This window comes from Bubalus kerabau, chromosome 3, assembly GCF_029407905.1.
Source record: "Bubalus kerabau isolate K-KA32 ecotype Philippines breed swamp buffalo chromosome 3, PCC_UOA_SB_1v2, whole genome shotgun sequence".
Classification (NCBI taxonomy): Eukaryota; Metazoa; Chordata; class Mammalia; order Artiodactyla; family Bovidae; genus Bubalus; species Bubalus kerabau.
Genome location: NC_073626.1, coordinates 44,182,734 through 44,207,256, shown reverse-complemented (window position 1 = coordinate 44,207,256; position 24,523 = coordinate 44,182,734). Strand labels below are relative to the sequence as shown.

The 24,523-nt window shown below is 59.6% G+C and overlaps 1 protein-coding gene and 1 long non-coding RNA gene across 2 annotated transcripts in view; one reads left to right on the top strand and one right to left on the bottom strand.

The window, feature by feature from the left end:
- IP6K3 (inositol hexakisphosphate kinase 3) overlaps nt 1–14,745 on the bottom strand; it is a 27,380-nt gene extending 12,635 nt beyond the window's left edge. The window contains exons 1-2 of the mRNA XM_055571685.1: nt 14,379–14,745; nt 3,910–4,274 (exon numbers count right to left, since the gene is read on the bottom strand). Coding sequence (XP_055427660.1) covers nt 3,910–4,096 — 187 coding nt within the window. The 5' untranslated portion in view covers nt 4,097–4,274; nt 14,379–14,745. The remainder of the gene's footprint in view (nt 1–3,909; nt 4,275–14,378) is intronic.
- LOC129646038 (uncharacterized) lies at nt 14,703–24,523 on the top strand. The gene is made up of 3 exons (XR_008711661.1): nt 14,703–15,084; nt 21,062–21,229; nt 22,068–24,523. It is a non-coding gene; the product is annotated as an uncharacterized LOC129646038 (long non-coding RNA).

Genomic DNA, 24,523 nt, shown 5'->3' with positions numbered 1-24,523 from the left:
GATCTCACCAAGCTCAAGTTACCATCCGGCGGCCCCCCGGACTTTCCCATTTTTGAGGCTAAGGTGACGGGCCTGCCAGAAACCAAGTTCCTGGGGAGCCCTGGGCCCAGGGGGCCTCCCTGGAGGGACAAGAAATGTGACCTTCACCTGCTTCTCCAGGCTCCAGCTCTGGTCTGATCTCATCTGGTCTGAGTGTCAAAATAGATGGAGGTGAGCAGAGGAGCAAATAATGCCAAACCAGTAAAATTCAAAAGTCATTTCTATTTGTCGTGTCGTCAGCGAGACACAGCCAGACTCCTGTCTCTGCCTTCTCGCTCCATCTCCCTGTGCGCCTCTGCATGGCTCCGTGTCTCTCTCTTCCTTCCCTCTCTCAGCTCAGCTCAGGCCTTCCCTCTGAAACCTGGGACCACTGCACAGAATGTTGTACTAGTCGCTCAGTCGTGTCCAACTCTGTGCGACCCCATGGGCTGTAGCCCGCCAGGCTCCTCTGTCCATGGGTTTTCCCAGGCCAGAATACTGGAGTGGGTTGCCATACCCTTCTCCAGGGGGTCTTTCCAACCCAGGGATCGAACCAAGGTCCGCTGCACTGCAGGCGGATTCTTTACCATTTGAGCCACCAGGGGAGCCCCATAGCTCACAGCGACCTTGCAGTCTCGAGTTGCCTGTCCTTGACAAGAACAGCCACTCAGTGGGATTCAGACTCCCTGAGGTTTGGATTGTTCCTTTGTCAAGAGCCTTGTTGGCCCCAGCCTGGCCTCCAGCTCACCTTGGCTGTCTCAGACGCCCACGGGCTCCCAATACACTGCTGCCCCTGCCCAGCCAGGCGGGTGGGAGACCCCAGCCCCATCTGCTTACTCACCAGCCCCCCAAGCACCTCGACTGTGACCGCGTCAGCTGGGCAGACAGGAGCGCTCCCTGACACACCCAGAGCATCTCAGCAATTCCGATTTGGCCGAGCAGCTTCCGTGAATATTCTGTCATGTATTTATTTTTAAGCTCATGAGGACATTAATTCGCCGACGTCTGTAATATGAACCTGGCTCATCCATTCACCAGCGGGACCTAGGAGCGTGTCCTCACTCGCCCGAAGCCGAGGAGAGGAGGGACAGTTTAAAGATGCTCTCATGCCCAGGGAGTCCAGGCGCTCTCCGGGTCCAGGGAGGCTGCCCCGGGGAATGCAGTGCCTGCCCAGCACTCCAAAGCCATCAGCGTGCAGGCGTGAGACGGAAGAGGGTGGGCTCCGGGGCATGTGGTGGCCACGTCAGCAATGGCCCCTCTGTCCGGGCTGGTCCCATCAGGATGGAAAGGGAGACCCCTGAAGCGGCCTTGTGGGCACTTGACTCACTAGCTAAGTGACCCTGGGCGAGTCACTTCCCCTCCCTTGTTGGGCTGGACGGCTCCAAGCACTGGCGTCTGGGGAGTTGTCTCTGCAGGATGGTCGTTGGAAGGGCGGGGCTGGGGGCCGAGTGGCCACACTCGGGAGCCAGGCTTGAATCCTGGCTCTGTTCTACTGGCTGTGTGGCCTGAGGCAAGTTGGGTGACCTTCCTGGGCCTGTTTCTTCCCCCATGAAGTGGGGACAACGGGAGTGTCTTTCTTAGAATGTTGTCAGGGTTAAACAAGTCAATCACAGAAACAACTTCTAGGGTGTTCGGCACTGAGTAAACGCTGAAGGTTGACCAATAGTACTTTTCTTGATTTTTTTTGGGGGGGGGGTGCTGCATTGAGCCATATTTGGGATCTTATTCCCCAACTAGGGATCGAACCCATGCCCCCTTGCAGTGGAAGTGCAGCGTCTTAACCACTGGACTGCCAGGGAAGTCTTGGCATTACTTTTCTTATCGGGGGAAGGAAGAAGCCTGCACAGCCCAAGGCCCTTCAAGGGACCCTTTCTCATCCCCAGACCTGACCTTCTTCCCTCCTGCCCCAGGGGTCTGAGGGCACACAGGCCTCACTTCTGGGCCTTTTTCTCGTGTCTCCTCACATGTGTGTCTCCTAGGGTGGCACCTGCACCCTGGCACCAGACAGCCTGTGGTGTGGCAGATGAGGGGATCAGCGTTCCTCATCATCCAAGCCTCGTGTTTGGGTGTCAGGCCATCCCGTGGGCTCCACCTCACCCTCACCCGCAGCCGGGCTGCATGGTCTCCCCTGATGGACATCCTGGGCCTCCCTGACCCGGCCTCTCCTGACTTGTTTGCAATCGTAGTCTCCAAGTGAGGACTCAAATTAATCTACGGAGTTAGTGGGGCTCCAAGGTGGGGCGGGGGGTGGGTACCAGGATGGGCCCAAGCTGAGAGGGATGCAAGGCAGAGGAATGGTCTGGACAGCTGACCAGTGCCCAAGGCTCCCCAGAGTGGAGGAGACGGCGCAGGCAGACGGGGAGCAGGGAGGGCCCTGGGGTGTGGTCCTGAGACCGTCAGCTCTTACACGTCCATGCTCTGCCTGAGGTGGCCCTGGGAGCCAGTCTCAGCTCCAGTGCTGCATGGGACCAGCAGGGAATGCTGCGGGCAGGAGCGCCGCCCTCCTGAGATCCGACCACTCCTTTGCTGGCTCGAGTTCACTTGTGAAGGGACAGATGTTAACTCCAGTGGATGCTCTGACAAGGTGGGTGGTGACCCACAGCTGATGGGCAGCACCGGTCAGTGGCCCCGGAGAGCCCCCGGGGAGGCTGCGCACCAGCCGTCACCCCGTCTCTCATGTGTCTTGTCTCAGCCTCTCTGGAGGTCCTGACTGCCCACGACTGAAGCAGTGCCCAGGGCTCAAGGCCTTGGGCCCCTCTCAGTGGGTCTGAATCTGGATGCTGAATACAGATTCCTGGGCTCTGACCCAGGGATTCCGATTTACAGGTCAGGAATGGGGCCTGGGAGCCTGCATTTACACACGTGCACACACACACACACACATATCCACATATATACATCAGTGATTGTGGTAAATTTGTTTGACCCCAGATCATACTTATGAGAAACACCAATGTATTAGGTTGCCCAAATTATTCGTAAGATGATATGGAAAAACCAGAATAACTTTTTTGGCAAACCAATAGACGACCCCATCCTTCCCTGTTTTCTCCATCTTTGAAATGCAGGTGTTTTTAACTGACTTGTCTAAATGTTATCATCGCTTTCACTACAGATATTTGCATAACGAGGACAGAAGCTTAAGGTCACAGGTCTAAAATCCTTTAAAGGAGGTCTCTTCTCTGAGCATTCCTTACTTTGTGGGGCTGGCGACTGGCAGAGTCATGTCCTGAGCCCTGCAAGCCACTTTTACTGAAGGCTGGGGGTGGACACAACAGCCTGCCTCATGGATGCCAGCAGCCGCCCAGAGTGCACCCCTCCCCCCGCCACCGGAGACCGGCAAACAGCAGCCCTCCCCACGCAGCCTTCTCTCCCCAGACCTTGTGCTCAGATCCGGAACACATGCTGGGGGAGCAGCCTGCACCCTGGCTTTGCCCCCGGATGACAGTGGGAATTCTGGCTTCCCAAACACACTGTGAACCGGCTCCTCCATAACCTGTCCCAGACCCAAGGCTCCCGCCATCCGCCTGGGTCACTTCAAGGGAGGTCTCCACCCGTCCTGTGTCTACCAACCACGGTTGCAAGACCTGGGCACTGCGCACCTAAGGCACAGAGCAGAATGCCCCAAGGTGGGGTGGGGCTGGGGGTCACCTTATCCCGTTCTCAATCCCTCAAAGACTGGTGGCTTGAGCTAATTTACAGGGGATGCCAAATGGCATTACACTCCAGGCCTGGGGGCTGGAAGAGTTCAGAGTACCTGGGGTGGTGAAGGCCAGCGGCTGTGCAGAGGGGCAGGTCTCCATGGCAACCCTTCAACACACCACGGCGCTTGAGGAGGTGGTGGGGGCGTGCGGAGAGGCCGGGCCCCTCGGGGGCTGCCTGGACACTCACCTTTGTACTGCGGGGTGAAGCGCTTCATGGCCAGCGGCAGGGACTCATAGAACATCTGTTCCCGGGAGATGAGGGGCTTGCATACCGTGTGCTCATCGTACTTCATCACGCTCAGGTGCCCCCCGACCTGGTGCAGGAAGGGCTCCAGCGGCACCCCGGGGGCGTCCACGCTGTCCTGCACCACCATGCTCCAGCGTGGGAGGGCGGGGTGGCTCCCTGCAGTCCACAAGAGGAGGCGGGGTCTGGGGCTGAGGTCGCAGCTTCCGGACAGAAGGTGGGCTGGTAGCAGTCCTCAACTTTCCTTTCTCAGCCTTGGCTAGAGCACAAGAGTCTTCCTAGCTGAGGGCTCTCGGCAGTGGGGGTCCCTGGAAAACAGAGGAGAAAGGGAAGGGATGTGAGGGAGACCGTTTGGAGGGGACGAGGGCACCTGAAGTTCCCAGCCACCCCCCAGGTGTTAGATAAGACCGTAAACAGGCATTGATTTCTTCTGGAATCGTCTATTACAGGCAACTAATAACAGTTTCCGCCTCGGGGGAGCAGGACTGAGAGGAAGACTTTTCACTAAATACTATTTACAAGCGCCTTTTGAGTTTAAATATTAAAACATTCAAATAACAAACAAAAAATCCAAAAGACAATCCCTAAGATTACAAGCTTGAAGAGTGTAGCGAGCATGTCTGAACTGCTCACGTCCCATGGCTGGCCTTCCCCTTTGGAAACTTTGGTCCCAGCCCCAATGAGAAGAGAGTCCCTGCTGGTGGGGACTCACCTGCAGGGGGCTGGAGGGGTGCAGGAATGTTTCATTTTGATATAGCATATACCTAAGCTGGGCACCATCTGGGCCCCACAACATCATTGCTGTGTGACCCAGGGAAGTTACTAAACCTCTCTGGGCCTCAGTTCCCCCATCTATAGGATAAGATAACAATGATACCCACTTCACAGAGTTAGGGGCAGAATTGAGATATAAAGGCTATGAAAATGTTAGCGCAGTGCCTGGAGCTAAGTGCTTGATAAATGTGATCTATCATGATTATTTCTAGCATTATTGCCCTGGGGATCAGATTTTCTTACCAGTCCTGAGAGGGCCAGCTTTATCACGGATGCTTGCAAATGAGGAAAGTGAAGCCTGCAACGGCTTGCTGGGGCCCACCTCAGGCCAGGAACAGAGGCAGAAGCTAGGCAGGGGCTCCTGATTGGGTCCCCCACCGTCCGCTTGCCCTTCACCCTCTATGAGGTCTGGCTTGCCAGACCTTAGGCAAATGCTGGAAACTCTGGCTGGAAACTTGGCCCCTAAAGACATCCTGACTTTGGGACTTCGCTGGTGGTCTAGCGGTTAGGACTCTGAGCTTGCAGTGCAGGGGACCCCGGGTTCGACCCCTGGTCAGGGAACTAGATCCCACATGCCGCAACAGAGTTCACGTGCTGCAACTGAAGGCCCCACGTGCTGCAACTAAGAGACCCAGCACAGCCAAATAAATAAGTTTTTAAAATATAAAGATGTCCTGACTTTGTCTCAGGAGAGAGCCAAGGAGACACTGCCAGGGGAGGCTCTTGTGGCCGCATTCGTCATGTTTGTGAGGACAGTCCCGCGGTGGTGCCGTCGCCATGGAGTTATTAATACCCTCGTCTGCTGGACTCCCAGCTGAGGATGCAACCAGGCCGTGCAGTGCTGGGCATGATCAACTCTCTAACTGACCTTCAGTCCAGACCATGGGCATGGCTGGCTGCCTCCACACGCAGCAGTGCCTGTCACTTTGTCCAGGCCCCCAGCTCAGAGAAGTCCCACCATCCACTTGGATCTCCAGCGCCAGGAGGCATTGAAAGCCTCAGCCTGGCCTGTTCACGGCCCTCCACGACGATGTTCCTGAATTGGTTACTGCTCGGCAGGCCACAGAGCTCCCCTCGGAAGGGAAACGGGGTGTCTTCTGCCTGTTCTGTGCAATTGCTATGCCGGATGCATGACTAAAGCGCGACTAGGGAGTCTGGGGGTGCTGGGCAAGGCCTTGGGGTGGGAAGGACTGGGGCCTGTTAGGGAGGGCTTTCCCCAGCCCTGCTCTGAGAGCCCCCTGCCCACCACCACCCGAGGTGAGTCCTCCTTGGGATGTGCCCCAGGAGCTGAGAGAAGGAGTCGGGAGGCATGTAAATGTGAGGAGAATCAGGGATGGGTTGATACTTTCGGTCTGGTTATCAGATAAGACATCGCAGTTGCTTGGCAAACCTAATCCTCCCTGCAAACTCCTGCCGAGGCAGGAAGGAGGAAGGAAGAGAAAAACCAAGACGCCTCTTCTCTCACTGGGCTCACTTGGGTGCCAGCCTTTGCCAGCTGATCTGTGCCCAGGTCAAGGAGGCAGAGGCGCTGCTGGGAGGCAGAGGGACAGCCTGCTCGTGAAGTTCATTTATAGCCACTCCCGGAAGGAGCTGAGGCCCCAGCCCGCACAGTGTCCCCGGGGGTCAGCGCTGGCCAGGCCTGGACTCACCTCTGCGAGCCCAGCTCTGCCCAGGAGCCCAGGTGGCGTCCCCAGCAAACCCTTGTGCAGCCACCCAGGGCGGCCCCCACGCTTCTCTCCCCTCACCCGGTCTCCCCGAGGAGCCCTAAGGACATAGATGTTACCTTGCAGTGTGGTGTGGGAGGAGATGGGAACAATAATGGGAACAGTAAATGGTAACAAACACAACACAGGCATGTTCCGGGTGTTCACCCACATTCACCCGTGTGAGCCGCACGGCTGCCTGATGAGGGAATCAGTGTCATCAGCCTTTTATAGGTGAGGAGAACGAGGCCCAGAGAGGTTCAGTAACTTGCCTGTGGGCACCCAGCTACTCGGGGGAGACCAGGGATTTGAACCCAGGCACACTAGCCCAGAGCACAATCACGGGTCGTCCAGCGGAAATGCCGGGGGCTCCCGTTTCTCTACTTCGAGAGTCAGGAAATAGAGCCCCAAGGAGGCTGGGACTTGGCCAAAGTCACTCACAAGTCACTGGCTGCGATGACACAGGCACTCGGGTTTTCTTGTCCCCAGGCCTGGTTTCTCCTACCCTGATACCCTTTGGCCAGGCCTCCCCCCACCTGCTACAGTGAGTGCATGTCCCAGTGGTGGCCGGGGTCCACGTGTCTGCAGAAATCAGCAGGAGGGGTCAGGTGAGGCCCCCTGGAGCTGGGCCTTGGTACTGGCCTGCATGGGGCTTTCAAGCTGAGGGGGTGTCAGCTGGATCTGAGAGGCACTGTCCGTACCCAGAGCCTCCCCATCCCGTCACCTGCCACCCGCACGGTCAGACGTTCTCAGGGGCCCTGGCCAAACCGCCTCAGGGAGCCAGGATCAGCCAGAAGTCCCTCCAAGATGGCCCCCACACAGCAACGCAAACCCTCCTGCCCCCAGGCTTGGCAGCAGCTTTTTAAAAATGCTGGACTTGAAGCTGGGGAAAACCGAGGCCCTTCCGCTTAAGGGTCACCTTAGGGTATGGCCTGGGGCAATGGCCTAGGGTCCTCGGGCTCCTGACGCAGATTGTGGGAAACTGCGGGAAAGGGGCGCAGGGAGGACGGACCGGCGCGGGGGTGGGAGACAGAGGGGCGCGGGGAGGGGCACGGAGGGGCGCGCGGGGTTGGGGGGGGAGGACGGAGGGGCGCGCGGGGGTGGGAGGGGGGGAGGACGGAGGGGCGCGCTGGGGGAGGACGGACGGGCGCGCGTGGGGGGGAGGACGAGGGGCGCGCGAGGGGGGTACAGATGGGCGCGCGGGGCGGGGCACGGAGGGGCGCGCGGCGGGGAGGACGGAGGGGCGCGCGGGGGTGGGGGACGGAGGGGCGCGCGGCGGGGGGAGGACGGGGGGCGCGCGGGGAGGACAGAAGGGCGCGCAGGAGGGGGACGGAGGGGAGCGAGGGGGTGGGGAATAGACGGGCGCGCGGGGTGGGGGGACGGAGGGGCTCGGGGCGAGGGGGGGGGCGCGGGGGATGGGGCGGGGGGGTGGGGCGCGGGGAGCGGGATGGAGAGGCAGTGGCTTAGTCCCCTGGCTTCCTGCATGAGCCGGGCAAGTGGGTTTGCTGCCGCTCAGGGAGCCGCTCTGTGGCTTCCCCCAGGCGCTGACGCTGACCTTGGATTCCCAAGGAGGCTGAAGTTCGCATCGGTCGCTGTGGGACCGAGCTAGAGAAGGCCTCCATTTCCCCCATCCCTCCTGCCGAGTCCTAAATGAATAATTCAGGCTGACAGAGCTTTCTCAGCCGACCTGCCTTTCACCACTGGACAGGCACTTCAGTCAGTGGCCAGAGCCTCAGCCCTGAGCAGTGCCTCTGGGCCCAGGAGTTCTGGGCAGGAGTGTTTGGTGCCTGGCTCTGCTCCAGGCCCCCCACCAGCTAGCTGAGACCCCTGGGGAGAACCAAGCTTTGGTTTACCGCCACTGCCACGGCCTTCGCAGGAGCTTCACAGCCCCCTTTGGAGAGCCCGTTTCCCTGGCATCCCCAGCGCTGGGGCTTTGTTACTGCATGGGCGGTGCCCAGGACCTACTCCTGTGGCTCGGCCTGGGTGCTGGGAGGGCAGGCGAGGCGCTCGCCGAGGCAGGACCTCACAGCCCCTCTGACACGCTGAGGGGCTCCCTTTAGTGCTTTGTGGGGACACACAGGGCCCTCTACCCAGCCCAGGCCTCCTCTCGCAGACTACAGCCCAGACCTCCGGCTCAGAGTCTGTCCTGAGTGCTCCCTGGGGAGGAAGAGGCTGAGGGAAGATGGAGGAGGGGAGAGGGAGGGCGAGGCACCCCAGCCTGCAGAGTTAGAGCCCCCGCCCCGGGAGGAACGGACAAACAGCCCCAGATCCCTGTGTCCTCCTGCCCCATCGCTGGGTCATGTCCTGAATGAAATGACTCCAGGAGGACTCAAGGGGCGAATTTCTCTAGTGGGGCCCAGCCATGGAGCTGGGTGTCAAAGGAGGCCCTGGACCAGCTGGTTCACTGCAGGGGTCTGAGTGACAGCCAGCCTGCACTGGGCGGCGAGACACTTCCTGGTCTGAAAGGAGGGTCACGGACAGCAGGGCCTGCCGGTGTATTTGGCTCCCTGGGTGGGGACAGATGACAGAAGCGGTGAAGCCAGGCACAGGGACAGAGGCCACCCATCGAGCTGAGGTGGAAGAGGGCGTCGTGGCTCAGGGCTCGTCACCACAGGCCAGCCCATGTTAGTTCCTCTTCCTGGGAGACTTCGTTGTGTATCTGACTTTCCCTACAGGCTTCCCAGGTGGCGCCAGTGATAAAGAACCTGCCTGCCAAGGCAGGAGACGTAAGAGACACAAGTTTGATCCCTGGGTTGGGAAGCTCCCCTGAAGGAGGGCATGGCAACCCCCTCCAGGATTCTTGCCTGGAGAATCTCATGGACAGAGGAGCCTGGTGAACTACAGTCCACGGGGTTACAAAGAGTCAGACATGACTGAAGCAACTGAGCACGCACGCACGCTCGCAACCTCTCCCCACAGGCTAAACTGGAGTTGATTAAAAATTACAGAAGGAACACCTCGTTTAGAACTTGTCTCTTCCTTTTTAGGGAAGATGGCAGGTGAAACCACAAACTAAACTTGTAAGGGTTCAACGTGGACTAAATGAGTCACGAACTCTATCTTATCAGAGGCTGTCAGCTCCTTGTATCTGGAAACTAGTTGGTTGACTGTGGTTATTGTCAAAACTGTTCACAAATATTCTGGGTTTTTTTTCCCCCTGCAGGAACGTGGTATGACTGCACTTCCCTTGTCCTCTGAAGGCACGTCGGCCAAAACATGATGTGCTTTGGCTAACACCACGTGGAAGGGAGTGACGGATGCCACTTCCGGGAGGAGGACTTAGAGCATGCGGTGCCCCGCGTACTCTTTGCCTGGCCAGGGTGATTTGGGAAGCACAGTCACTTCCTCAGTGACGGTCATGACAGAGAAAGCAATCCAGGTTATATTAGGCACTGAGGTTTGGGGGTGTTTTTGTCACACAGCACAACCTAGTCCGTCCTGACTAATTCACCAGCTGACAGCCAGATACCCAGTATGGAGCAACCTCAGGCTTGAATACATCCTCTGTGTTGTAGCCACTCCTGTGAAGCATCCATGGTGGGGCACTGGCCTTACAACGTCTCCCTCTGTTTCTCAGAATAATTTTCAGATGGAGACAAGTGGAAGAGCTTTCCCAGGGTCCAGAGAGTGAGCACCGGTGCTGAAATTCAGCCACAGTGAATCTGTCTCCTTCCAAAGCGGATGCCGCTCTGCCCTACCATGTGGTCCCCCTTCTAAGAGGGGGGGGCGGGCACTCTGGGTCCCTCTGAGAGTCCTGAGACCTGAGTGGGGCCCAGGCTCCTATCCAAGACCCTCTCTGTGCTGTGAGCCTCAGCTGCCTACATCAGCAGCAGGAGCCCACTGGGAGCTCACACTTGGCAGGGCGGTGGGGGTGCCATCCCTGGTGGCAGGGTTCCACGAGGAGCTGGGCAGTGTGGATTCACGGTGCCACGGGTGGAAGACTCCCATCTGTGGGCCACTCAAGCCCTGACCCAAAGCCACACCAGCAGCATTATCTGCAGACTAGAAAAGCAATATCCACAGCTTGTGATCATTTCTCAAATGTATCTAAATGCTTCAGTGTTTACCAAAATACAAATTCATTTAAAGGCATTATTAAGTTCCTAGTAGTTTTTATCATCATCTGTTTTCTCAAAAAACAGATACTAAAAGTCTAATGAATATCGCAGAGGGACTCCTAGGGAACAAATTAGGTTGAAAAATGAGTCCTAGTTAGAAAGGTTAGAAGAGATATTGCTGAGGGACCGGGGCAGGGGTATGAGATGGGGGAGATGGAGGCTGGGCCTAGGGGAGCTTGAGGAAGGCATGTTTCAGGGTGCGTGTGTACAGGGAGCACAGTGAGGAAGGGAAGGACAGGCAGAGAGATGGGACCAGAGGGAGGGCCGAGTGGGGAGGCAGAGGTGGGTGCTGCTGGGGTCCGGGCAGAGGAGGTCTTACCCCCCCATCAGTCTAGGCAGGAGGGGGTTGCCTGAGAACACCGAGGTATGAACGCTCTCTGGACTGCGTCTCAGTAGATCGAAGGGGGAGAGGTGCGCTCTGGGGAAGAGATAATTAAGAAACAGCTTGCAGCAAAAGAAGACTGCAAAATAAAACGCGTCGGGCAGCAGACTCAGAAGCAGCATGGTTTATGGCCTGCCCTCTCGCCTCTGAAGCTCTAAGGTACATTTCGCAGGCCACTCAGAGCCAGAGGTTTGGTACAAGTACCACTCAATGTCTCTGTGATGCCCAAGGGAGCATTTTTTAATCTATTAGAGATGAGAGGACCCGAAAACCATTTAAAACCACTTAGGTTGGAATGGGCAGGAGCATTTTGGAGTTGCTCACATGGCAGAGTGCTGTGTATCATCTGAGACCATCTAGGCTTGGAAGGCACAAGATTATTTTCTGGGGAGAAAAAAAAAATCAAGTTTTTAAATCCATCCTAGAAATGACTCAAGGGCTGTGGGACGGCAAGCCCCACGGTCCGCACGGTCCCAGTCCGGTGGGATCAATACTGAATGCTGGGGATGTCACACATCACCTTCTCAGTTGTGGCTGAAAGATGTGGCTTTGGAGAGCATCTATTTCCCGGGGAAGGCTTGATTTCCAGAGTCACAGAGCAATACTTCATCTTCCTGACTTATTTCTGAGCTGATGTTATCCTTTGAGGGAAGATATTCTTCCCCGTCTCCTTTTCTCTTAACATTTAAAATCTCCCAGCGTTCCTCCAGCTTGAGGACCTAATGCGATTTTAATACAGCTATTATTAGTTTAGAAGCCCTTCAGCCCCTGACAAATGTCCGTAGCAGCAGCGACGATGTTCTGATCTTGCTGTCAGGGCGGGAGACACATGGGGCACAGATGACTCAAAAGCCCAGCGCTCCTGGAAGGGCTGCTGGGGCCAGCGAGGGTGGGGTGGGGTGGGCTGGGGTAGGGCGGGGAGGGCTTCTATCTTCCCAACCCCAATGGAGCCGGACCTCATGATAGCACCTTGGGACCTCGGCCCCGCCATCCCCCAGGCACGCTGGGCACCTCGCCTACAGCCCCTCCCAGTCAGGCTTGTCTCCTGGAAACTGCTGCCCCTGGAAGCTTGGATACTGGAGAAGCTTGACGGGACCTTGGACCCTCCTCCCAGGGTCTGGATATCGCTAGACGTCCAGACCACATTTTCCAGCCTCTGACACCCTTCCCCACACCTTTCTCCAAGTCACATGACCAGCCACCCGCTGAGCCAGAGATAGACGGTCTTGTCGGTGGTTACTATGGAATCTTTAGGACTCTAACAAGAGATACGTTTTTTAAGGTCAAAACACAACAGTGGGGGGTGGAACAAGCCTACATGTGCGTGCGCGCAGTCACCGTCCTTCAGGCCGAGGAGCTGAGCTGGGCAAGTGTGAAGCGTGAGGCTTTGCCCAGCAGAGGGCAGCAGCAGACGGGCCAGAACCGCCCAGAGAGGAAGCACTTGGACCGGCACTGCCTTGGCCCAGCGACTAGGGGCCCTTCTCCAACGGCCCTGAGTTTGTTCGGCCTGTCCTCAGAGAGCTGGGACAGCGGCTGAAGGGCCGGTGAGGAGCACTGCTGAGGATCAGGGTGCCTGGCTCAACTCACAGGGGAAGGACCTCAAAACCAGAGATGGGGGCCGGCCGAGGAGGTGGCTGAGCAGAGCGGAAGCGTCTTCAGCATCTACACCCCACTGGCTCCTTCCCCCGGGATGGGCGGACCCCATGCCCCCTTCGGCTGCCCGCCTGGCCGGCCTCTCCCACCTGCTCCCTGAACAAGCTGGTGCTTGATTCTCATGAGGTTGACTCCTCTTCCCAGGTGGCTGCTGATGAACGAGACAGCAACCACGCGGGAAGGACATCTTAGGCACTGTGCTTGGAGCTGGAGGACGCAGGAGCAGGCTGTCGACCACGAGGGGGTAGGGGGCCTCAGCCTGGCCTGCTGCCCCCAGGGTGTCCTGGGGCAGAGCACTGGGAGGACCCCCAGGGGCCGCAGCCCCGTTGCAGAAGAGGGGTTTCTCAGATCCCCGATAAGAAGCTGACTTTGTAGGGGCACGAGGGGGCGAGGGTGCCTGGACGCCACGCAGTGGGGCCCGGAGCCCTGGGTCTGCCTAGACTCCTGACCCCTTCCCCTCCAGGCCTCAGTCTCCCTCTTCGGAATGAGCTGCTGAGCCAGCCCTGTTCTCACCCTCCTGTGGGGCAGCTGGCCATTCAGTTCAGCCGGTCACTGTCGGGGGCGGGGTGGGAAACGGGGGTGGGGAGGGTGGGGGTTGGCTGAGATGCTACCAGACTGAAAGCGGGGGTGCTCCCCCTGCCCCATTGGATCCTCGTCTAAACAAAGCATTGAACACCATTTAGGAACAACTGGGGAAATTGGAACATGGCCTGGACGTAGCCATCCTTGGGGAGCCAATAATATCGTCAGTGGGGTGAAGCACTGGGGTTACATAAGGACCTGAACTGAGGTGCTTTGAGGGGAAATGCTGTGACGTCCATAGGTTACTTCAAAATACCTTAGCCTTAGAGAATACAATGAAGCAAATGCGGCAAAACTCAAACAAACTGTGTAAATCCAGCCGCAGAATATGCAAATGTTCATTGTGTCATTCCTTCTATTTTTTTCTTGTAGGCTTAAAGTTTTTCATAGTAAAAAGGCTAAAAAAATAAACCAGCAGCTCTTAAAAACCGTAGAAGCCTGACTCTTGCCTGGTGGGATCCAAATCTCCTGGGAGGGACCCACCCTGGATGTTTTCAAGGCCCCCAGAGAGCCTGAGGACGGTGGCAGGCTCAGGTTCAAGTCTCAAGTTCCCTGAGGGTGGCCCCAGGAGAGCCCATGGGAAAGGGGCCCCTAAAGACTGCCCCTGCCCAGGGCAGGGGGTGCCCTGGCAGTGACATACCTCCTGGCCATGTCCACGCCCTTCCCCGCTCCACCGAGGCGCCCGCGCCCGCGCCCCAGCCCCAGCCCCAGCCCCAGCCCCGGCCCCGGCCCGAAGGTGCTGATGTCATCCGGTCCCGGGGCCCCTCCCGGCTGGCTGCTGGGATGAGATGTGCCATTCCTGGGGCCCTTGCTGCCCAAAGCTCCTGGGACAGCTGCCCAGCGTGAAGGGTTAAACCCAGCGAGGGCTCCAGTCCCTGAACCTGCCCTCACAGCGTCCCTGAAGCCCAGCCCTGCCACCTTCACGCAGGAGCCCAGATTCCAGAACAACATAGGAGGGGGCCGGAGGGAGTGACTCCTGGGGGAGGGGAGGACAAACGGAGAGGATCCAAGGACAGAATTTCTATGCTGCTGAGCTGTGCCAACAGCCCCTATACCCCCAACACAGACGCACATGGACACACTGGGGCCCCTCTAGTCGGGGGGTCCACCCCTGAGTCCACAGTGTGAACAGGCCTCGCCGCAGCCCTGGCACCATCGGGGCCCTCCCTGCCCACGCTTATTCCCCACGGCAGCACTCACCGGAGCCGCACCCCGGGCTGAACTGGGGGGCTGTGCGGGAGACAGGGGTCCAGCGGAGAGCAGTCTTCCCAGTCAGTGATCGCCGGCTGGCGTGTTGGGCAAAGGCCCTTCCCAGTGCCCCAGCATGGAGAAGTCAGTGTCCACAGTAGCACTGGCAGAGCGGGCTGCCCAGACTCAGGTCAGCCCGCAGGGCTGGACTGCAGAGGCCTGGGGCGGGGGGGTCACCTGACCCTCGGGGAGGGCCAGCAGGGGCTGGCTGTCCTGGGCAGCTGTCAGCTGGTGTCGGGCTGCCCTGGGGCAGGGCCAGAGGACCTGGGAGGGAGAGGGAGGAAGGGGAGGAAGGGAGGAGGGGTCTGGAGGGATGTCAGGCCCTGGGCACCAAGGGCCAAGTGCCTCAGGCCCGTGGTTAGCTTTTGATTCCCTGTGTATGGGGTCAGGCTGGCGTGGGGCTCGTGTTCTCCCTTCCGCTCGTCTCCCCACCTCCACCCTGCTCCCGACAACGTCATTGCCAGTTTGCCCCGAGCAGCGGCTGCCAGAGGACAGTCTTGGGCAAGACATTCAATCAAGAGTCAGCTTGAGGACAGTCAGTGCTTCAGGTGTTTTTGAGGCCCTCGTGGGTACAGGATACTCGGCTAGGCTGAGCCAGGAACCTGCCGGAACAGGGCCTGAGGTCAGGGCCTCCGGCAAGTCACAGGGCAGTTCCAGGGTAAGTGGTGAGAGGACGGGGTGTGGTGTGCGTGTGTGTTCAGGGGGCGTGGTGTGCGTGAGTGTTGGTGGGGGGGCGTGGTGTGCGTGTGTGTTGGGGGGGTGTGGTGTGCGTCTGTGTTGGTGGCGGGGGAGCGTGTGTGTTGGTGGCATGGTGTGCGTGTGTGTTGGTGGCGGGGGGGCGTGTGTGTTGGTGGCGGGGGGGGCGTGTGTGTTGGTGGCGGGGGGGTGTGTGTGTTGGTGGGGGGGAGCGTGTGTGTTGGTGGCATGGTGTGCGTGTGTGTTGGTGGCGGGGGGGCGTGTGTGTTGGTGGCGGGGGGGCGTGTGTGTTGGGGGCGTGGTGTGCATGTGTGTTGGTGGCGGGGGGCGTGTGTGTTGGTGGCGGGGGGGCGTGTGTGTTGGTGGCGGGGGGCGTGTGTGTTGGTGGCGGGGGGCGTGTGTGTCGGTGGCGGGCGGGGCGTGTGTGTCGGTGGCGGGCGGGCGTGTGTGTCGGTGGCGGGGGGGGGCGTGTGTGTTGGTGGCGGGGGGGTGTGTGTGTTGGTGGCGGGGGGGCGTGTGTGTTGGGGGGCGTGGTGTGCATGTGTGTTGGTGGCGGGGGGGCGTGTGTGTTGGTGGCGGGGGGCGTGTGTGTTGGGGGGCGTGTGTGTTGGTGGCGGGGGGGGCGTGTGTGTTGGTGGCGGGGGGGGCGTGTGTGTCGGTGGCAGGGGGGGCGTGTGTGTTGGTGGCGGGGGGCGTGTGTGTTGGGGGGCGTGTGTGTCGGTGGCGGGGGGGCGTGTGTGTCGGTGGCGGGGGGGGCGTGTGTGTCGGTGGCGGGGGGGCCGTGTGTGTCGGTGGCGGGCGGGCGTGTGTGTCGGTGGCGGGGGGGGGCGTGTGTGTCGGTGGCGGGGGGGCGTGTGTGTCGGTGGCGGGGGGGGCGTGTGTGTCGGTGGCGGGGGGGGCGTGTGTGTCGGTGGCGGGGGGGGCGTGTGTGTCGGTGGCGGGGGGGCGTGTGTGTTGGTGGCGGGGGGCGTGTGTGTTGGGGGGCGTGTGTGTCGGTGGCGGGGGGGGCGTGTGTGTCGGTGGCGGGGGGGGCGTGTGTGTTGGTGGCGGGGGGGCGTGTGTGTTGGTGGCGGGGGGCGTGTGTGTTGGGGGGCGTGTGTGTTGGTGGCGGGGGGGCGTGTGTGTTGGTGGCGGGGGGGGCGTGTGTGTCGGTGGCGGGGGGGGCGTGTGTGTTGGTGGCGGGGGGGGCGTGTGTGTTGGTGGCGGGGGGGCGTGTGTGTTGGGGGGCGTGTGTGTTGGTGGCGGGGGGGCGTGTGTGTCGGTGGCGGGGGGGGGCGTGTGTGTCGGTGGCGGGGGGGCCGTGTGTGTCGGTGGCGGGCGGGCGTGTGTGTCGGTGGCGGGGGGGGCGTGTGTGTTGGTGGCGGGGGGGCGTGTGTGTCGGTGGCGGGGGGGCGTGTGTGTCGGTGGCGGGGGGGCGTGTGTGTTGGTGGCATGGTGTGCTTGTGTGTTGGTGGCGGGGGGGCGTGTGTGTTGGTGGCATGGTGTGCTTGTGTGTTGGTGGCGGGGGGGCGTGTGTGTCGGTGGCAGGGGGGGCGTGTGTGTCGGTGGCGGGGGGGCGTGTGTGTCGGTGGCGGGGGTGGGGTGCCTGTGCTGTCTCCAGGCTGGGGGAAGCAGGGAAGGCATCCTGGAGGAGGTGACCTACAGAAGGAGACCTGAAGGAGAAGGAGTGTCATCGGGTTTGGTGTGGGAGAGCATGGCGAGGGGAGAGCTCAGAGGGGCGGGCATGGGGGTGGGTAGGGATGCCTTACAGCCCTCTGTCCTCAGCTTCTCGGGAGGCTCCCGAGGGCTTCCTACCGGAGAGAGCGAGTGGGGCTCCGCTGTGTGCAGAGGGCTCGCTCTGGCCCGCTTTGGGGAGAGGGTTTGAGGATCCCAGGCAGACGGGCAGGTGCTGAGCCGCAGCTGCTGTCCTCCAGGTGCGCCCTGGCCCGGCAGGGAGAGCGGGAGCGGGGTGGAAGCCGCAGGCGGGTTCCTTAGATGTTGAGGAGGCAGGCTGGACAAGGTCTGGGGGTGGGGTGAGCAAAGGACAGGGACTCAGCAAGGGGCAGACTTCAGGTCCGAGTAACGCCGGACCAGGTATCAGGAAGGCCTGAAGTCCGCCCTTCAGGTCCCTGCAGCCAGCCTGCACTCCTGGCCGTGGTGCCTCTGAGTGCTGAGCGGCCCACTCCCACTGACCCACCCATCCCTTCTCGGTGTGTGAGCGCTTGGTCTCCTGAGGCTCTGCCCAGTCCCCTCTGCCAGCTTCCCTCTTGGCGGGTCCTGCCCCTGTCTCACTCTGGGCCACGTCCCCCACGTCCTGGTTCCCCAGGGCCCCCTCCCCCGCCTCCTGCTCTGACAAGCCCCCTCCCGCCGCCCCTCGAAGGGCTGCCGCTGCAGCACCAGGTGCCTGGCTTTCCCCCGCGCCCCTCCTGCGTTTCCCTGTGTCCGTGGAGCCCCTCTCCCAGTCTCCTTCACTGCTCACTCAGAGCAGGGGAGCCGGGGGATGAGGCAGGGCCAGAATCCCAGTCTCCTGATCCTCCTCCCAGAGGCTTCCTCGGTCCCTGTCCACGCAGTGCCTGCTGCACCCACTCTGGGGCCTGGCACATCACGTGCTGCTGGACAGATGTGTTATTGGCAGAAAGAGGGGGCTGGGGGCCCCCCACCCACCAACCCAGCCCAGCTGCCCTTCCTGCCGATGAACTCTTTTCCAGTTTCCCCCCGCGGGTCCTCCCCTTCCCCGAACAGGGATTCCTGGGGCACCCTGAGGCCTGGTTTAAAGCAGAGTGAGGATCCCAGGCACCCTCGCCCTTTGTTCCCCAGCCCAGACTGGCGAATTCCATTTCAGCAGGGAAAGCAGGTCCAGCTAAAAGGCTGGGGTCTGGTTGCCTGGCCATGACCTTCCTTCCCCACCACCCTCCCTCATTCCCCTTTCCTTCCTGGCTGGGCTCAGATCCCTGTTTGGGAACCTCACAGCAACACAGGCTGAGCAGAGGGGCCCGTAGAAGGGCAGAGGGGAGGGCCCACCATAGCCCTGAGGGGCAGATTCTAGGGGAACTCAGGGCCTCAGGAGGGTTAGTTCACCTTCCAGTGGTTTCTGTTTTTGTTTTGTTGTTGTAAAGAGCAAGATGCCACACTGACTCCTCATTCACTCATTAATTCAACAACGTTTCTGAGCACCTAGGATGTGATCTGAGACACAGCAGTGAGCAAAAGCACCCATGATGTGGGCCTTTCTGTTGCGCAATCAGAGGCCACTCTATTTCTGTTTCCGGCTGCTGCCAAGTTCTCTCCGTGGTCACTTTCCCGAAGCTTGGCCTCGCCTGCAAGATGCCTGATCCCTGCCTCTTTCCCCAGCCACATCCGGGACCCTGTGACGCTGGGCCTGGTTCCTGTCTCTCCTCCAGGAAATCAACCCTGACCAGCACCTGGCTCTTCTGTGCACCGAATATTCCAGACTAGCTCTTAGTGGCCACCATTTGGAGGCAGAAAGTGCCTGGGCTCATAAGCATGCTCCGGGCTTCCTGGTGGCTCAGATGGTAAAAAGTCTCCCTGCAGTGCAGGAAGCCTGGTTTCAATCCCTGGGTCGTGAAGGTCCTCTGGAGAAGGGAAATACTCCAGTATTCTCGCCTGGAGAATCCCATGGACAGAGGATCCCATGGCAGGCTACGGTCCCTGGGATGGCGAAGAGTCGGACACAACTGAACGACTAACACTGCTGCCATGGGCACACTGCAACCATCTGGGGCCCATCCTCAAGTCAAAGGGGTGGGCTGGTCCCTCCCTGGCTTGTTCCCCCTTCGCCCTCTGCCCACAGCCTCCCCTGACCTTTTCAGGATGCCCCTCCCCCGGCCCTTCCCTGCTGCCTGCCCAGCAGTCTATCCAGCTCCAGGTCTTGTGGATTTCAAGTCCCAGGCTGGTCCCCTCGGCTCCATCTCCATGGCTACCACCCTGCCGTCTCCCGCATGATGGTGCTATAGCTCCTCGTGCTGTCCTCCCAATAGCCATCCTCCCTAGACTAACGATTTAGAACAATTTGGGTCACGTCACTTACCTGCTTAATACTCTTCCGTGACTCCCGGTCCTAAGAAAAAAAGTCCAAATGCCTCCCTGGTGCCCAGCTCCCTGGCCCCAGTTCAACTCTGTGGTCCAGCCACACCTTGCATGGGGCCTTGGCACCAGCTGTTCCTTCTGCCTGGGATGCCCTTCCCTCATCCCTCTGCCTAGTTAACTCCTCTTCACCCTTCAGAGGCCAGCTCAAGCATCACCTCCACCAGGAAGCCCTCCCTGAGGGCTCTGATGTGGGCCCTCTCTGATGTGGGCCCCCAACCAGTACCTTTTGTACTTGCGCGATTATTTGCTCCGGCATGTTCTCCTTCCTCGAGAATGGTGACTTGGCTCATTTTGTTTGACAGTATGTGCCCAGCATGTGGCTCAGCGCCAGTCTCCTGGTGTACATGTTTGATGAATGAGTGAAGGGGTGAGCTCGTTCTGGGTCTCTGGCTCCCCCTTCCAGCCTCTTCCTCTCCCAGCTCTGGCTCTCACAGCTGGGGGTGTGTGCAGCCATGAGCCTTCAGGGATTCCCTCTCCTTTCCCTGGCCTGGGGCGTGGGGTCCTCAGCCTGGTCACTGTGATAGTTTTCCTTAGCAGCTCCCCCTGTGACCCAGTTTCCTTGCTCTGGAGACAACGACCCTTGGTGTTCCAGGACGTGTCATCACCCCTCCCATGGGGTAGACATCACAGTGCCATGGGTCCTGCCAACTCACCCAGTTTCCAGAAAAAGCCCCTCCACCCCCCCCACCCCCGCATGGGCCCCAGCTGGGCATCCCACCCTCTCCTTCCTTCCCTGCCCCTTCTCTGGTGGTGTGGTATCCTCCAGGACAAGTGTGCAGACCGCTTCCTCCACCACGCCCCCGCTGCGTGAGGAGCTCCATTTTACAGGCAGGAGCGTCGAGGCTCAGGGAGGAAGTACCCGCGGTCCTGTGAGCTCCTCCACGGTCTCTTTCTGTCTCCCTCTTTCTCTTCTTGTCAGTTAGGGCCTGGGCTGTCTTAGCTTTTTATTCACTTGCTCATTTTTTTTTTTTTCTTTGCTGTGCTATGGGCTTGCAGGGTCTTAGTTCCCCGACCAGGGATTGAACCCGGGCCCTGCAGTGAGAGGGTGGAGTCCTAGCCACTGGACCACAAGGGAATCCCTAGTCTTAGCTCTTTCTGTCTCAGGTTTTCCCTTTTCCCTCACATTCTCTTGCTTCCTTTTCTGTTTCTGCTGATACTTCTTGTTCTCATTCTGCTGTGTTCAGGCCATATGTGAGTTTACATGTGTGTGTGCATGTATCTGTGTGTATGTGTGACTACAAGTGTGTGAACATGCATGTTTATGGGAGCAGGTGTGATCCAGATGTGGGTGTACAAGCAAGTTGAGTAGGGGACAGTCTGGGCTCAACAGGAATGTCCTGATTAGCAGGCCTTTGGGATTGGGTTCTCTGCAGAGGGCAGGGGAATGGATTTTTCCCAGAGACTTGGGCCCCGAGGGACCCCACAGAGGCCCCAGGTGCCCCAAAGGGAACCAGAGAGGAAGGTCCTGGGCACAGCGGCCCTGGGCTTCCTTCGAGGCTGGCGTGTGGCTCTAGCTTACCTGCCCCCCCAGGTCTCCCAGACTCTCCCCGAGCCGCCCAAGCCCTCTGGTATTTGGCTGCCTTGTCCATCAGCTGCCGCCCCCTCCCTAGAAAGCCCAGGAGGGACCACGTGCTGAAAGACGGTGCTCGTCGCCGGCAGCTTCTCACGGTCTTAGGAAGCTGGGCGGCTGGCAACTGCCCCTGAATTGGGCCTGTACTGGCCTGACTGCCTTGCCTCCCACCCTGACCCCACCTGGGAGGGAACGTATAGCCTGGATCCCATCCCGGACTCGGCATCACGGGAGGCCTGGGCTTCCCTGGGATCCCAAACGGCTGATGAGCTATGACCTCCAGGGCTGCAGGGGCCACGACTGACCTTCCTCAGCCTCCAAGGGAACCTGAAACTTTGAGGCGACTGCACCCAGCAGGGCAGGCGCCAAACCCTCTGTCAGTCGGCTGGGCTCCACTGACAAGGTCACCCAGGGATGCCACCCGCCAGTCCCGGGAGGAACGTCAGGGGAGGTGAGAGCGTGGGGTCAGGGGTGGGGGAGTGCTAGGGAGCCCCCAGTGTGGCCACCCCCCAGCAGCAAGCTGTCGGGGGCACCTGCTCTTCACATGCACACATTCCCTCATCTCACCCTCACATCCAGGGTGGGGTTGGGGCCATTATACCCTCGGTCACAGCTGAGAAACAGCGGCCCGGAGAGGCCGCGTGAGTGGTACAGCTGGGGTTTGCACACGGGGCCCGCTCTCAGCCGCTAGCTTATTCATCAATCAGCCCCACGGTCACACCCGCTAAGGCAAGGATACCTCTCCATCAAGGAGAGGCCAGATGCCCGAGTGAGCCCCCACTCCCCCAGGCCAGTCCGGGGCCGGGTCTGGGCTGGGGAGGAGGCAGGAGGGAGGTGTGACTGGGTCCCCATGCGGGGACACAGGCAGGGCATGCGGCACGGGGCTGGTTACTTCCCCAGCTAGCATTTGGCCAGGGCTCAGCAAGGACCGCTTCCCCAGACAGCACTCAGGAGGGTGGATGCTCATGGGCTGTTAATCCAAGAAAGAGCCAGTGTGTGACGAGGACCGAGATTCCAGTTACATGTCAGGACTCTGGGGTCTGACTCCTCTGGGCTTAACTTGCATGAGGTCTCCCCGGAGGCCAACATCAAAGGCCACCAGAGGAAGGCGCCTGCCGTGCCCTGAGCCCCGGAGACTCTGCCACTGTTCCTAGAGTGGAGGGCGGCCCTCCTGGAGGGCACAGGCTGCCGCCGGCCATCTGGGCATGAGAGGAGGGGCGTGGGGAGGGGCTGCCCTGGAGTAGCCCCCCAGAGGGTGACCCCACCATTTGTGCCTTTAATTTTCACAGCTTCGTTGGTTCTGCTGGTCAGAGCAACGCTTTCCGGACAGAAGTGAAATCTCAGAACATCCGAGCTGGAGGGGCCCTCAGAGGCCACCAGCTATCATCTTTTCATTTTACAGCGGAGGAGAGACAAAGCAAGGCTGCAAAGAGATGAAAGGTCTTGCCCAGAGTCACATAACGGTCAGTGGAAGAGCCAGACTTGAACCTGCGGCCTGTGCTGCAGGGGATGGAGGGCTGGTGAGGAGCATGGATGGTGAGGTGCACACACCTGGGTTCCAGTCTCAGCTCTGCCATTTCCTGGTGATGTGACCTGGGACAAGCATCTCAAGCTCACCAAGCCTCAGTTTTTGCATCTGTGAAGTGGGCATAATTTTCTTAGGGCTATTGTGATGTTTTGATGACGTTGTACAAATAAAAAACGTTTAGCACAGTGTTTGACACAAGGTACCCCAGATGTTGGCTGTTATTATTATAAATTCCAGTAAGGCCTTACATGAATGGGCCTCTGTCGGGGAGGGGAACCACAGTGACCACATTTTCCAACTCTGAGTTCAGCTTCTTGCCCTGAAATGGTTATATGGAGACAGCAGCCCAGAATATTTGAATTTGAGCCTGTCCCCCAATGCAGGACACGTGGGTACCACTGGGGCATGTGTGAAGTGCTGGGGAGCGTAAGAAGGGCGAGGTTAATCAGCTTGCCATGGGGTGAGCTTCAAGGCATCCAAGCTGAACCCTTAAGGACACATAGGAGTCCTGGGCAGAAAAGAGAATGGAGGGAACAGCAAGGTGAAGAGCATCCATAGAAGTCCAGAGAGTGTGGAGAGCATGGAGTTCCCAGAAACCTTCAGAGTGGCTGGAGTGGCTTGGGTGGGGGGACAGTGGAGACAGGACCCCTCATCTCTCCCCCCACTTTGAGAGGTGCTGCATTTTGACTCTGAAGCTAAGACCACAGTTCCAGGCAAGGGCCACCCTTCAGAGCTAACATAATTTTTCTGCCATTTCACAGGTGAGGAACAGGAGACCCGCAGAGGGGGTGGCCTCCTGGGGACACCAGCTGCGCGGGTAGAAGCAGGTAATGGCCCCCTCTCAGGCCAGCTGTGGGTGGTGGGAGCAGGGGAGGACTGACTTGGGGAACCGGGGCTCCCGGGTGATGGACTGGTGCTGGCAGGAAGGGCCGGCCTGGGCCTGTAAGAGTGATGGGCAGGGGTGACAGCCAGGGGCAGCTGATGCACATTATTTATGGCTGCTTCTCCACGAGTCCTTCAGGGCCGTGAAGGTAATTGAATAAGTGAGCGTGAGCAAACGTGGGCGATCGTTTAATTGTGGCAGAAAATGAAGTTGGTTGCAGCTGGGGGCCGCCAGCCCATTACCGTCAGCCGTGGTTTCTGCTGAGCTGAGCACACGGGGCTGGGCGGCCATCCATCCTTGGCCCACCCCCGCCCCAGCCCTGGGCGGCCCACCCCAGGCCAGCAGGGCCCCGGCAGGCTGGTGATCGGGGAGTCTGTTCTTCGGGCAGCTGCTCCCCAGAACCCTTTCTCTGCCCCAGGAAGGCCCTGGAGGCTGCTACAGGTGGCGAGGGGCCTGGGACGAGCCGGGAGGGCAGGGGCGAGGCCTGGGCCTGGTGGCAAGAACGGGGTGGGGGGTTCAAATCATGACATTTGGCACAGAATGTCAACAGACACAGATAAAGCCCTTGTCAAGCGCCGGGCACTGTTCTAACTACTAGTTGTTATCAACTTGGGTTAATCCTCTGATCACCCTGTGAGGGAAGTGCTCTTCTTATGCCCGGATTTCACAGATAAGGAAGCTCTGGCTGCTGACTCCTTGCCCTGGATTGAGAAGCTCTGAGATTCCAGGGCGGGGGGTCCTGATGTGTGAGGGCTGCCGCGGCAGCGATAAAGGGAAATGCAGTCAGGACCTGATCATGATGGTTCCACGGGCCTCTTGGGCGTTCTCTTCCTCACCACTTGCCCTGTTTCAGTGTGGCTGGCCACCCGCTGTCTGCCCCTCTGAGCAAGACCAGTGCAGAAGCCTGGACCCCAAGTTCCGAGGCAGGGGGAGGCCCTCGAAGGCCTGGCTAGCTCACCTCCAGAGCTCTGGCCCTCTGGCCTTTGCTGCTCTGGTGACCTTTCCAGCCCTCCTAAGGGAGCAGAGAAAATTAGGCTTGGGGACTTCCCTCGTGGTTCAGTGGCCAAGACTCCACACTCCCCATGCAGGAGCCCTGGGTTCAATCCCTGGCCAGGGAACTAGATCCCACATGCTACAAGTAAGATGCGGCAAAGCCAAATAAATAAATAAAAATAAATATTAAAGAAGAAAGAAAGAAAATCAGGCCTGAGATGTGAGTAGCCAGTTCACCCTCCCCAGCAGAGGGGCAGCCACATGGCCCCAAGGTGATCCATGCCAGGAAGGCAGTCCAGCTGCCTGGGGGGCCAGGGCAGGGCTGGGGGCTGGGTCTAGAT